The sequence below is a fragment of the Sapajus apella genome, unplaced genomic scaffold, assembly GCF_009761245.1.
Source record: "Sapajus apella isolate SASKATOON/1434 unplaced genomic scaffold, GSC_monkey_1.0 scaffold96, whole genome shotgun sequence".
Classification (NCBI taxonomy): domain Eukaryota; kingdom Metazoa; phylum Chordata; class Mammalia; order Primates; family Cebidae; genus Sapajus; species Sapajus apella.
In genome coordinates this window covers 2,250,249-2,265,502 of record NW_022437036.1, presented here as the reverse complement: position 1 = coordinate 2,265,502, position 15,254 = coordinate 2,250,249, and the positions used below count along the sequence as shown (strand labels likewise).

At 49.2% G+C, this 15,254-nt stretch overlaps 1 protein-coding gene across 1 annotated transcript in view; it reads left to right on the top strand.

The window, feature by feature from the left end:
- CDH4 (cadherin 4) overlaps positions 1-15,254 on the top strand; it is a 646,426-nt gene that overhangs the window by 616,657 nt on the left and 14,515 nt on the right. The window contains exon 9 of the mRNA XM_032257128.1: positions 865-1,050. Coding sequence (XP_032113019.1) covers positions 865-1,050 — 186 coding nt within the window. The remainder of the gene's footprint in view (positions 1-864; positions 1,051-15,254) is intronic.

Genomic DNA, 15,254 nt, shown 5'->3' with positions numbered 1-15,254 from the left:
ATTCCGCCAGTCCGAAATCACCGGGAATTTATTCCGCCAGTCCGAAATCACCGGGAATTTATTCCCTCAGTCCGAAATCACCGGGAATTTATTCCGTCAGTCTGAAATCATGGGAATTTATTCTGTCAGTCTGAAATCACCAGGAATTTATTCCGTCAGTCTGAAATCAGCAGGGTCTTGCTCCCTCTAAAGAATCCAGGGAGAACCCTCCCTGCCTCTTCCAGGTTCTGGGTCCACCCTGGTTTCCTGGGGTTGTGGCTGCACTGCTCCAGCCTCTGCCCCATCTCCCACGGCCTTCCCTCTGAACGTGTCCGTGTCTTTTCTGCTTTGTGAAATCCCCTCTGCCTCTTCTAAAGATGCATGTGGTGGCACTCAGCTCCCACCTGGATAATCCAGAAAAACCTTCCATCTCAGAACCCTTACCTCCATCACCTCTTCTCCCTGTAAGGTGGCATTTCCAAGGACTGAGATGTGGCCACATCTTTGGGGCCACCATCAAGCCAGGACAGGTGGAAACTTTAGGACCTGGAAGGGGTCTGGGGTGGGGACTGGGAATGAAAATAAGTGCCCATTGTTGAAGCTGCTCCATCAGTGGCACTCTGCCGTGGCCATGGGCTGACGTGCCTATCGGGCAGGCTTGAACACCTGCCTCCATGGGCCCCGCGTGGCTGTGCTACATATGAGGTGCACGCTCCTATGCACCCCCAAACAGCCTGTCATCTCTGAGTCCTGATCTGGGAGCTGCTTGCATGGTGTGTTCTGTTTGTGAACGTTCACTGAGCTGCACACATGTGCTACGTGCACTCCTCTGTGCATATTTACACTTAACGCAGGCTTGGAACATTCTTTCCTTCCATTTTGCAGTTTGCAGGGGAGGTCCCCGAAAACCGTGTGGAGACCGTGGTCGCAAACCTCACCGTGATGGACCGAGATCAGCCACACTCACCAAACTGGAATGCCGTTTACCGCATCATCAGCGGGGATCCCTCCGGCCACTTCAGCGTCCGCACAGACCCCGTCACCAACGAAGGCATGGTCACTGTGGTGAAGGTGCGTACTTTTCTCACACCCTGCCAGGCACCCGAAGTTCTGCCACCTGCACACTCCCTGGGACCAAACAGGAGTGATACTTGGTATAAAGTTAGTGTGCCCCTAATATCCAAGGGCAGAAGCAGGTAACCCAACCGCTGGAGTCAAAGACAACCTTCACAAGGACCAGTCGTGTGACCTTCAGGGGCTTGGCAGAGTCCCCCAAAATACTCTCCTATTCCCTTTCTGACATCTATATATTTGCCCCTGCCCCTTAATCTAGTAATGAGTGAATTTCACTATTATAATTCCCAATGTTAAACCATCTTTACATTCCTGAGATAGAGCCCACTGAGTAGTGAGGTAATCTTTTGTAACATATAGAAGAATTTGTTTTGCTGATATTTAAAGTTTTTCGTGTACTTTTCTGGGTGATTTAGGCTTATGGCTTTCCTTTCCCATAGCGTCCTCATCTGAGTTTTGCTATCGAGGTTACAGACTATCTCAAGAGATGTGCTGGGAAGTGTCCCTTTGTTCTCTGTCCCGGAGTCGGGTCACGGGATGCTGTAATCATCTGTCTGGAATTTTGGTCACACTGTGCCGTGAAGCCATTGACTAGCTGTAGATTTTGTCTTTTTTATTGTGCTTCTTTCTGTTTTGGAGCGAGATCGGTTTGTAACTGCTGGTTCAATTTCTTTTGATGGTTTTGGTCAGATATGTTTTTCTAGAAAAGTGTCCATTTAATCTAAATTTTCAAATGGACTTATAAAGTCCTAGTCCTGTCATTATAGTAGCGGTGATTCAGTCTTCTAACCTAAGTCTTTTTCTACACTTATAATTCATATTCCCCCAGAAGGGCAGATTGTAAATTATATAATAACACTTAGCGTTCATTTACAATGTAGTGTGAAGCAGTTTGCAGCCATTGTCCCAGAGCAATTCTGAATAGGACTAAGACGAAAAGCACAAGAGCACAGCAGACACAGTTAGAGAAAAGAGGGTAACAGGAAGGTGAGCTTAAAGCTGGATAGGCTACGCCAACGCATAAGAAAAAGCAGGTTTAATTTTGGGTTGGATCATTTAGAAATTCCTTCAGCTGCCGGGAGCAGAGACTTGACCACAGAAGGCCTCAATACTCAAGAACTTTGTTCTCTCAAGTGAGAGGAGTGCTGAGGTGGGCAGTTGGGGTTGATGTCACAGCTGCACAATCAGCAGAAACTCTGGCCCCTTCTATCCTCTGCTCTGCTGTGCACACCCTTCAGCTTCATGGTCCAAAATGGCTGCTAGAGCACCAGCCATTACAAGACTTTTACAAGCATTAGAAAATCAAAAATGGGGAAGAATAGTTTGCCCCTCCTTTATTAAGGAACCTTCCCAGAACACCTGTTCACATCTTATTGGGCAGCGTTTAGTCACATGGCCATTCTTAGCCAGAGGAGATACTGCACGACAGTGATGGGCACATCTCCCAAACTTCTCCTGAGGAAGAGGGGAGCTAGACGTCAGGAGGCCACGGTGGAGGAAAGGAGGCTCTCCGGGATCTGTGTCTTTTCCCAACACCCAAAGTCATCTTCTTCCTTTTCTTAATAACCCTTTTTCCAAGCAACCTGATGAAGACCAGTTCTGCTGAAAAATCTTAGAAATGTCTCCATCATTTTTACTTTATGAAATATTCAAACATACAGACAAGCAGAAATAATAGTAAAATGAACTTCCATACACCCATCACCTAGATTTCATTAATATTTTGCTGCATTTACTAAATCTTTTTATTTTGGCTGATGTGTTTGAAAATAAATTAATATGTCACAGCATTCCAACCCTAACAGTATAAGCTTTCTTCTCCAAGAGAGGCTATTTTTTCACCTGAAAGATAGTTCTTAGAGAAGAGGCAAAATACACATTTCACTTCTCCTCTAATTACGAATTTTCAGAGTGGGGCGTTAGCACGGTCGCACCCCAGTGGCAAAGTCAGATCTGTGTGCGCAGGGACGGGACATGGCGAGGGAAGCTGCGACAAACCCTTTCTCCTTTTCTCTGGATGCATTTGACCTTGAGCTAGTGTTGTAGCTCCGGCCCCTAGAAACCACAAGGTGAACCATCAGCGGCTTTGCTGGCAACGTTGCTCATGGGAAGGTGACGGAGACTGGAGGTGACATGCAGGCAGAGGAGAGGGATGAGCCGTGAGCCCAGGGCTATTGGGCCTTCCTCAGGGAGCAGTGAGCCTCGGCCCACCTCCTGCTTGTGATTCCAGGGAGGCCTCTCTGACTCCCACAGCTCGGATTCTGTGGCCTTCACGGGGAGCACCAAGGACACCCCTCAACCCCAGGAGAGCAGCACCTGGCTCGCCTGTCCTGCGCCTGGAGTGCCACTTCTGCAGCTGGAGAACACACAGCCTGCCACTTTCATCAGCCCAACATAGATCAGAAAGGGCCAGAACAGAAGAAGAAGCCTGGCTGGGTATGGTGTGGAAACCTGACCCCTAAAGACTCCAGGGAAGGTGGCTTCCTGCCTGCCCAGCCCATAACAGGGCTGGTGGCCTCAGCCGTCTTGCACCTGCCTGGCCCTATCTGTGCAGAGCTTCACAGCCATAGAAGGTGAACAGCACAGCAAGCTGCAGGGAAGCACCAGCGTCCTGGAACTACATGGACCTCATGGCACGGGGGCAGGCCCGGGGCAGGCCCTCTGCAGGCCCATGGGCCCCTCAACAGGCCCATGGAACCCCTATGCAGGCCACAGAGCCCCTCTGCAGGCCCACAAAGCCCTCTACAGGCCACAGAAGCCACTGGATCCAGGCGTGCAGCAGACTAGTCTGTGAGGCATGGTCGGAGAGTCCCAGGAGGGCCTGGAGGCCACCACCCCGGGAACTGATTCCTGAGGTGGAGAATCATCCCCTTCGGGTTCTTCCTCTAGCTGGGGGTGCTCATGAGAAGGCTGCAGGTGACTGACTCTCTCAAGGCTCAGCTGCTTGGCAGCCATCTTCCCCAGCAGAAAGGCCCTGTCCAGCAGGCAGGTGAGCAGGAATTAGAAGGCAGCAGAGGAGGCGCTGATGGCGGCCAGGTGGGCACAGCCGGGCACATTCACTGACTTTCTGTCATGTGGCAGCTTGGCGGCCAGCCCCCTCTGCTGAGTTTGTGCCATGTCCCCTCCCCAAGCTATCAGGGTCTCCTGCCTGGCTACACCCTCTCCTCGTCAGGCCTCTGTCTACACAGTAAGAGTGGCGTTTCCCAAAGCATGTTCACAGAATGCTGATTCTCAGGGTGTTGGCAAGCGCTGCCTGCAAGGTCCACATTCATGGCTAAAGTCTCCCTGTCACCTGTGCCTCCTGCCCCCGACAGCCGGTCATCAGTGGCACTGAGGCCTCTGAGGGGCCTGTGAAAGGAAGATAGACTCTCGGGACCCCAAACCCACTATGCCAAAGGGCAGCGGAGCTTGGGGACTGAGTCTCACGGTGCTGTCTCCCTTCTGTGGCCACACAGGAGCTGGAGTTCACACCTCCACCCTGACTTCTGTGAAATGCAGATCCCCTGAGTGCTGAGCAGAGCCTCACAAGGACGTAGACAGTGTCTTGTTGCCCACCCAGCCCCTGCTTTTTCTTCTCTTCCTCCTTCCCCTCCTACCTACTCTTTGCTCTTTAAATAGTGAAGCCCTCAAAACCCTCTTTGGGAAAAGCACAGGGCACAGATCCCACTGGGACGTGTGCTTCTTTTTCCTGGGTGAGGACTCAGGCTCAGCAGAATAATCCTCGAATCAACTGAGGTCCGTGCGGACTCAGCCTTGGCAGAATAACCCTCGAATCGACTGAGCTCGGTGCGGGCTCGGCCTCTGCAGAACAACTCTGGGATTGACTCAGATCTTGCAACCCCATCCCCTCAGGCCTGGGACACGTAGAGACCTGCCATGCTCAGTGGAACAAACATATCCCCTGCCTGGTGACCCGCTTCTCCCACGAGAGCCACAGAAGCTAGAAAGGTGCCTGCCACGCCTCTCCCACAGGCAGGCTGGCCCACCGGCCGAAACCCAGAGGCGAAAGTCTGCAGATTTTCAGATTTGGGGCTTGGGGTGCATTTTGCCTTTTCACAGCCGCCGTCTCCCCCACCGGGCACCAGGAGGAGCAAACCAGGTTCCTACAGCACCACCTACTTCACGTGCCCTGGAGGGAAGGGGCGCTCAGGCCAGGGGAGGTCCCAGAAGGGCTGTGACTGGCTCGAGCCTTCATGACCCAGAGAACTAGCACCACCCCTACTTTTGCTGCACATCCCCAGATCTCCAGCACCTCGAAACTGCCAGGGAACCTCAGGCCAGGCCCCAGAGTGATCAGCTACAGTGATCATTGCAGCAGACATTGATCGGGCACCAGTGCCAGCTGTGCCATCCTCACCCCTCATCTCACTTGGTCCTCACGCCCACCAAGGAGGAGCTCTTCTTGTCCCGTTTCACAGATGGCATAACGGGGGCCCGCACGCAGGATCACACAGCCAGAGACGTTACAAGCTGGGGCGGGAACCGGCTCCCTCTGCCATAAAGCCATCTGTTAACTGTCCAGTTCCTCGCTGTCCCTGCCTGTCTGAGCCAAGGTGTCTGTGTGTGTTCGGGAAAAGGTTCCACAGGTTTGAAGCTGCGTCTGAGAGCTGGCTGGGCTGTGTCTGCTCAGGACTCAGGCATCGTCCAGGGCATCCTGACATGGCCAGATGCCACTGTCTGACCAGCCTGAAACCCTCCTAGTGCCATGAGGAGGGGACATGGAGGCTTGGGGAGGAGTCCAAGACCTGAGGCAGCATGAAACTCTGGCCCAGCTGAGGGTCCCCAGCCCAGGGGCCCGGAGACCCCATGATGTAGGTCCAATAGTCCCACAACAGGAAGCCACTCAGCCATCAAAAGGAACAAACAGGAGATCCATGTGACATGCGATGGATCTCCAATGCATGGCGCTAAGTGACATGAGTCAGAACCTAAAGGTGGCAGGTCGCATGTCCCCATCTGCAGAATGACCAGGAAAAGACAAGACTGTGGGGATGGGAAATGCTTCAGTGGTTTGCCAGCGGGTGGAGCGGACGGGACTGCAAAGGCGCAGCGCGAGGGCAGCGTGGCGGAGACAGGGCGGGGCTCTCCTGCACGTGGACCGCGGGGCTGGCCATGCTTCCATACGCTTGTTAACATTCCTGAGAGTTACTCTTACTGCAGGCCAATTTTCAAATAAATCTTAAAATTTGAGAAGCTGAGAGCACAGACTCACAGCCACAGTGTCCCCGCAGAGTCATGGGTCATGGTATCCTAGGAAGAATTCAACAGCAGAAACACTTTTTCCTTTTTTTCATTTTTGTTTTTATTCCACATTGTGCTTTTCTCTGAAGTTTCCATTTAGAGTCTGTGTAAGGTGCGTATTTAGTCTGGGGAGACTTCACCTTAGAAAACATTTCCCAAACTGGTTTTGCATTCACTGGTAGACACATCTTCATCTTTTCAGACATTCTCTTTCAGAGCAGGGGAGCAGGGTGGAGAGGAGGGGCTGGGGAGGGGCAGGTGGTATGGGAGGCAGATGGGCAGTGCAGGGACCCTGTGGCCCAGCCCACAGGAGATGCCCAGTATCTTGCGGGCATCTGTTCTTGGATTCCCACACTAGCTCTTTGCTCACTTACCCCTGGCATGGACCAGCCACTTAAATCTCTGTACCTCATTTACCTCAAACATAAAATAAGGCAAATTGTGGGGCCTATGCTCAGAGGCTTATGAATCACATTGAAATAGACTCTGGATATAAAAGATTTGGGAGGGAGGATCCAAGATGGCCGAATAGGAACAGCTCCAGAGTGCAGCTCCCAGCAAGAACAACACAGAGGGTGAGTGCCCACCACATTTCCAAACAAATTTTCACTGTCCACAGACCAGGAGATTCCCAGGCAGAAAATCACCACAAGTTTTCAGCACGGCAGTTTCAGCCAGTGCCAGGTTGGCCACAGAAACTCACACAAATCTGCGTGACTGTTTCAACTGGCACCTGGAATGCCTGGGAGACAGAGCCGCCCATTCAACTGAAAGGGGGGGGCTGAGACAGGGAGCCAGGCAATCTGGCTCAGCGGGTACCACCCCCACAAAACAAGCAATCTGAAACGCTCTGGATGAAGTGTTTTGCAGCAAGCGCAGCTGGACCCAGGACAGTCCAGCTCAGTGGGGGGAAGGGTGACCACCACTCCCGAGGCAGTTCGCCACTACCAAGGCAGTTCGCCTGGCAGCTGGGCAGAGCCTGCAGCAGCTCAGCAATGCCTCTGCTGGCAGACTGTGACTAGACTACTCCATGCAGGGCAAGGCATCTACGAAAAAAGGCAGCAACATGACAGGAATTTATAAATAAAGCCCACCTTCCTAGGACAGAACACCTGGGAAAAGAGACGGTTATGAGTTCCCCTGCAGCAGACTTAAAAGTTCCTGCCCAGCAGCTCTGCATGGAACAACGGAGCTCCCAGCACAGCACTTGAGCTCCTATAAGGGACAGACTGTCTCCTCAAGCAACTCCCTGTCCCCCGTATACCCAAAGAAACACCTCTTGAAAGACAGCTCACACCAACATCTGGCAGGTACCCTTCTGGGACGAAGATAACAGAAGAAACCAGCAGCAACCCTTACTGTTCTGCAGCCCCCACGGGTGATCCCCAGGCAAGCAGGGTCTGGAGTGGCCCTCCAGCAGTCCTGCAGCAGAGGGGCCTGACTGTTAGAAGGAAAACTAACAAACAGAAAGAAATAACTTCATCATCAACAAACTGGACGTCCACTCAGAGATCCCATCCGAAAGTCACCAACTACAAAGACCATAGGTAGATAAAACCACTAAGATGGGAAGAAACCAGTACAAAAAGGATGAAAACACCCAAAACCAGAACACCTCTCCTCCAAGGGATCACAACTCCTCACCAGCTAGGGATCAAAGATGGTTGGAGAATGAATCTGATAATTAATAGAAACAGGCTTCAGAAGGTGGGTAATAACAAACTTCTCAGAGCTAAAAGAACATGTCCTAACCCAATGCAAAGAAACTAAGAACCTTGAAAAAAGGTTTGACAAAATGCTAACTAGAATAAACTGCTTAGAGAAGAATATAAATGACTTGATGGAGCTGAAAAGCACAGCACAAGAACTTTGCGAAGCATACACAAGTTTCAGTAGCCAAATTGACCAAGCAGAAGAAAGGATATCAGAGATTGAAGATCAACTCAATAAAATAAAAGTAGAAGGCAAGAATAGAGAAAAAAGGAGTGAAAAGAAATGAACAAAGCCTCCAAGAAATATGGGATTATGTGAAAAGACCTAATCTACATTTGATAGGCGTACCTGAATGTCATGGAGAGAATGAATCCAAGCTGGAAAACACTCTTCAGGATATTATCCAGGAGAACTTCCCCAACCTAGCAAGTCAGGCCAATATTCAAGTCCAGGAAATACAGAGAACACCACAAAGATATTCCTCAAGAAAAGCAACCCCAAGGCACATAATCGTCAGATTCACCAGGGTTGAAATGAAGGAGAAAATGCTAAGGGCAGCCAGAGAGAAATGTCGGGCCACCCACAAAGGGAAGCCCATCAGACTCACAGCAGATCTCTGAGCAGAAACCCTACAAGCCAGAAGAGAGTGGGGGCCAATATTCAACATCAGTAAAGAAAAGAACTTTCAACCTAGAATTTCATATCCAGCCAAACTAAGCTTCATAAGCAAAGGAGAAAGAAAATCCTTTATGGACAAGCAATTGCTGAGAAATTTCGTCACCACCAGGCCTGCCTTACAAGAGCCCCTGAAAGAAGCACTAAACATAGAAAGGAACAACCAGTACCAGCCACTCCAAAAACATACCAAATGGCAAAGACCATCGATACAATGAAAAAAATTCATCAACTAACGGGCAAAACACTCAGCTAGCATCAAAATGGCAGGATCAAATTCATACATAACAATATTAACCTTAAATGTAAATGGGCTAAATGCCCCAATCAAAAGACACAGACTGGCAAATTGGATAAAAAGTCAAAACCCATCGGTGTGCTGTATCCAGGAAACCCATCTCACATGCAAGGACACACATAAGCTCCAAATAAAGGGATGGAGGAAGATTTACCAAGCAAATGGAGAGCAAAAAATAGCAGGAGTTGCAATTCTCATCATCTCTGATAAATTAGACTTTAAACCAACAAAGATCAAAAGAGACAAAGAAGGACATTACATAATGGTAAAAAGGTCAATGCATCAAGAAGAGCTAATGATCCTAAATATATATGCACCCAATACAGGAGCAACCAGATACATAAAGCAAGTTCTTAATGACTTACAAAGAGTATTAGACTCCCACACAATAACAGTGGGAGACTTTAACACTCCACTGTCAGTATTAGACAGATCAACCAGACAGAAAATTAACAAGGATATCCAGGACTTGAATTCAGATCTAGACCAGGTAGACCTAATAGACTTTTACAGAACTCTCCACCCCAAATCCACAGAATATACATTCTTCTCAGCACCGCATTGCACCTACTCTAAAATTGACCACATGATTGGAAGTAAACCACTCCTCAGCAAATGCAGAAGATTGGAAATCATAACAAACAGTCTCTCAGACTACGGGGCAATCAAATTAGAACTCAGAATTAAGAAACTAACTCATAACTGCACAACTTCATGGAAACTGAACAACCGGCTCCTGAACGTCAACTGGATAAACAATGAAATGAAGGCGGAATTAAAGATGTTCTTTGAAACCAACGAGAACAAAGACACAATGTACCAGAATCTCTGGCACACATTTAAAGTAGTGTCTAGAGGGAAAGTTATAGCAATAAATGCCCGCATGGGAAGTCAGGAAAGATCTAAAGTCGACACGCTACCGTCAAAATTGAAAGAGCTAGAGGAGCGGGGCAAGATAAAAAAAAAAAAAAACTCAAAATCTAGCAGAAGACAAGAAATAACTAAGATCAGAGCAGAACTGAAGGAGATAGAGACACAAAAAAACCCTTCAAAAAATCAATAAATCCAGGAGCTGATTTTTTTTTTACAAAATCAACAAGATAGACAGACTGCTAGCCAAATTAATAAAAAAGAAAAAGGAGAAGAATCAAATCGATGCAATAACAAATGCTAAGGGGGATATCACCTCTGATTCCACAGAAATACAAACTACAATCGGAGATCACTACAAACAATTCTATGCACATAAACCAGTAAACCTGAAAGAAATGGATAAATTCCTGGACACTTGCACCCTCCCAAGCCTAAACCAGGAAGAAGTTGAAACCTTGAATACACCAATAACAAGGGCTGAATTTGAGGCAGCAATTAATAGCTTACCAACCAAAAAAAGTCCAGGTCCAGATGGGTTCACAGCTGAATTCTACCAGACATACAAAGAGGTGCTGGCATCATTCCTTCAGAAGCTATTCCAAACAATACAAAAAGAAGGACTCCTTTCCAAATCATTTTATAAGACCAACATCATCCTGATAGCAAAACCCAGCAGAGACTCAACAAAAAAAGAAAACTTCAAGCCAATATCCATGATGAACATAGATGCAAAAATCTTCAATAAAATATTGCAAATGGATTGCAATAGCACATCAAAAACTTATCCATCATGATCAAGTAGGATTCATCCCGGGGATGCAAGTCTGGTTCAACATACACAAGTCTATAAACATAATTCACCATATAAACAGAACCAAAGACAAAAACCACATGATTTTCTCAATAGATGCAGAGAAGGCCTTCAACAAAATTCAACAGCCCTTTATGCTAAAAACTCTCAATAAACTAGGTATCAAAGGAACATATCTCAAAACAATAAAAGCTGTTTACAACAAACCTATAGCCAATATCAAACTGAACAGGCAAAAGCTGGAAGAATTCCCTTTGAAATCCAGCACTAGACAAGTATGTCCTCTCTCACCACTCCTATTCAATATAGTATTGGAAGTTCTATCCAGAGCAATTAGGCAAGAAAAAAAAAGGGGGGAGTTATTCAGTTAGGAAAAGGGGAAGTCAAATTGTCTCTATTTGCAGATGACATGATTGTATATTTAGAAGACCCCATCATCTCAGCCCAAATTCTCCCATAACTGATAAGCAAATTCAGCAAAGTCTCAGGATACGAAATCAGTGTGCAGAAATCACAGGCATTTCTATACACCAATAACAGACTAACAGCCGAATCATGAGCAAACTCCCGTTCACAATTGCTACAAAGAGAATAAAAATACCTAGGAATACAACTAACAAAGGATGTGAAGGCCGTCTTCGAGTAGAACTACAAACCACTGCTCAAGGAAATAAGAGAGGACACAAACAGATGGAGAAACATTCCATGTTCATGGTTAGAAAGAATCAATATCATGAAAATGGCCATACTGCCCAAAGTAACTTATAGATTCAGTGCTATCCCCATCAAGCTACCAGTGACCTTCTTCACAGAACTGGACAAAACAACCTTAAACTTCATATGGAACCAAAAGAGAGCCCACATAGCCAAGACAGTCCTAAGCAAAAAGAACAAAGTCAGAGGCATCACGCTACCTGATTTCAAACTATACTACAAGGCTACAGTAATCAAAACAGCATGGTACTGGTACCAAAACAGAGATATAGACCAATGGAATAGAACAGAGGCCCTGAAGGCAACACCACACATCTATAATCATCTGATCTTTGACAAATCTGACAAAAATAAGCAATGGGGAAAGGATTCCCTGTCTAATAAATGGTGTTGGGAAAACTGGCTAGCCACATGCAGAAAGCAGAAACTGGACCCCTTCCTGACATCTTACACTAAAATTAACTCCAGATGGATTAAAGACTTAAACATAAGACCTAACAGCATAAAAACCCTAGAAGAAAACCTAGGCAAAACCATTCAGGACATAGGCATAGGCAAGGACTTCATGACCGAAACACCAAAAGCATTGGCAACAAAAGCCGAAATAGACAAATGGGACCTCTACCTGAGGTGGGCACACAGCTTCTCTGCTCTCGGGTCCCCAAACCCAAATAAGCCATCTGTGACCATCGCACCCTCCTAGGAGCCCGGCACGGCCTCTTGTCTCCCTCCTCCAGCTGCAGAATCTCATCTCAAAGGAGCAAGGCACAGGCACAGGCTCATCTCAGGTCCTTTCATGGCTCGACCGTGGCCCTCAGCTTTAAAGCTCAAAAGCCAAGAACCAGCCTCTGCCACTTCCGTTTTGGGCAGCCACAGAACTGGCCTTCCTGTGGGAGGCTCACAGGTGGCGAGAATTCCAGGGAGAGAAGGTGGGAATTCCGGGGAGAGCAGGTCAGTAATGGGGACCTGGTGCCCTCAGTTCAGGCAACTCTTCCCAAGACAGGCGCACAGAGTGGGACTTTGAGTGGAAGCCACAGGCCCTGAGCCTCCCATCAGAGGGGAGCAGGGCAGGCATCCTGGTATGTCCCCCACCCAGCCCTGCCTGCTCAACCCGGCCCTCCCCACTCTGCCCAGCGGGTGCTGGGGCTGCTGCTCATCTCCAAGTGAAGGGTCACAGCCACTTGTGGGCGGCAGCCATGCTGAGCCCGGCAAGTATATCCAGCCACCCTAATCGAAACTGCTGGCGCAAATTACCTATTGATTTCTCCATTACAAATGTGTTTTATTTTACCTTCCTACGGGCTTTTATTGGCCATAATCATCTTTCTGGAAGGCCTCCTTGCTCAGAGCAGTGACACGATTTTTTAACACATGGCATGCAGCATTATTCCATGTCCCCCAGGGACACAAGCCAATAAATATGGGAGAAAGACCTAGACAGTGCCACCAGCACCACATGATCGAACAGTCAAGCTACACGAGTGGCCCCACCCCAGCTGACGCCTGGAGGGCCTGGGTGAACAGCTGCCGGCGTTGGCATGGTCAGCTCTGGGGGGGACCCCAATACGATGTGGGTGCAGGTGGTACTGGGAGCTCAGGGCCATCTGGAGTGCAGAGATGGAGGAAGCAGGGCCAGACCTGGGGGAGCCTGAGGGCCCTGGTGGAACCTTTCAGAGGAGGGTACTGGGTTATTCTGGATCTGGCATCCCATCAGGCTTGTAGTCAGCTTGGGCTGTGGAAGGTCCTGCAGGGTGACAGCTGCGGGTGTGAGACCCCTGTGTGGTGCACACAGCCTCGAGATGGGTGCTGGGCAATGGTGGTGAAGAAGGGGGTGCCCAGCCCCCCACATCTCCCAGGCACACAGGGGATACAGACGGTCCACACTGGCGCTGTGCTGGGCACTGGGGAGGCAGAGGTACAAGGCACAGCCCCTGCCCCAGGGGTGGCAGAGTCAGGGTGGGACTCGTGCACAAGCAGCAATGAGAGGTGACAGCGTGCATTGCAGAGCCACAGGCATCTCAGTCGGGACTCAGGGAGGCTTGCAGGGACCACACCGTCCTTCAGATGGACAAGGAGACTACCCTGGGGAGGATGAGGGCTCACCTAAGGTCACCCAGGGGCAGTGGGAGACAGTAGGGGCCCAAAACCAGAACTGTGATCTCTGCCACTCCAGCAGACCCTCCTGGAGGCGGGCATCTCAGTTTTCCTTCCATGCTTATTTGGGCTTTTTTTTTTTTTTTTTTTTTTGAGACAAGGTCTTACTCTGTTGCCCAGGCTGAAGTGCGGTGGTGCAATCACAGCTCACTGCAGCCTCCACCTCCCAGGCTCAAGCAATGTTCCCACTTCAGCCTCCTGAGTAGCTGGGACTACAGGTGTGCGCCACCACACCCAGCTCATTTCTTTTTTTGTGGAGATGGCATCTTGCTATCCTGCCCAGGCTGCTCTCGAACTCCTGGGCGAAAGCAATCCTTTTGCCTCAGCCTCCCAAACTGCTGGGATGACACTGCACCTGGCCTTCCTGGTGCAATTTTTAAGTTTCTTGGTTTTGTTCAGAAATATCTTAGTCAGTAGCAATGCTGAGAATCCTGGGTGTGGCACACCAGGTAAGAGGCTGTTCCTGTTCAGGAAGATCAGATGCTGAGGGACTGGTGGGTCAGATCTGTCCAGCCTCAGGTGCTTCACAGCCAGCCCCCAGCATGGAGCCTGGGGTTCAGGGCAACAGGACCTTGAGGATGAAACACCCCAGATTCCTTCCTGTCTCGCACATGGCCCTCAGCTTATGAAGCTCCAGCCACAAACTGGCCTTTTCCACTTCCCCATGGGCAGTGCCCAGCCTGCCTGCCTGCAGGAGGCCCACGAGTGGTGGGAATGTGGGGAGATCACATCAGTGTGGGGGGCCCGGTGCCCTCGTGCTTCTTGGGGAAAGCTGGCGGGTTCCTCCAGCAGATAAGTTCCTCTCTATGTGGAAATGTGTTACACTGTTTACCATGAAGGCTTCCAGGCATTCCTAGAAGTAGGAGGAGCGGGTGTGACTGTGGAAGTGACGTGTCATGTAAATCTCATAGTGATGGGCACGCTGCTGCCAGGAGTACCTTTTTTAATTACCAGACCTCATGCTTCTCCACTCCTAAAGCTGTCAGAATGCATCTCCCTCAAAAGCACATTTTGGGCAAGGCGCAGTGGCTCACGCCTGTCATCCCAGCACTTTGGGAGGCCGAGACAGGCGGATCACCTGAGGTCAGGAGTTCAAGACCAGCCTGGCCAACGTGGGTAAACCCCATCTCTACTAAAAATATAAAAATTAGCCAGGCATGGTGGTGGGTGCCTGTAATCCCAGCTACTGGGGAGGCAGAGGCAGGAGAATCACTTGAACCCTGGAGGCGGAGGCTGCAGTGAGCCAAAATCACACCACTGCATTCCAGCCTGGGCAATGGAGGGACACTCTGTCTAAAAAAATAATAAAGAAAATCAAAGCTATATGATAAGAAATAGATAGAAAACTCAGGCTCCCGGCTCTAACCTTGACCCACTCCTTCCTCTGATAATAACGACCCTTTCTATTACTTTTTGGTCTATCCTGCGGTGTTTCCTTCTGCAAATATGATCAAATACATACACAAAGCCAAATTTTTCTCCCTCTTTTGCACAAAAGGTGCACGCTCTGTGGGTTGCTTTTCCGCCTCCCAGTAGATCCTGGAAACCGCTCCTCTTCAGCCCCAGAGCTTGTCCTCATTCCTCCTTACAGCTGCAGACGTCTCCCCATGCGGCCGGCCGTTGCTGACGGCTGTTCGGGTCGTACCAGCATATTGTCTCCACAAATAATACTCCACGTTGAAATACTCCACAAATGATACTCCACAGTGAAATACTCCACAA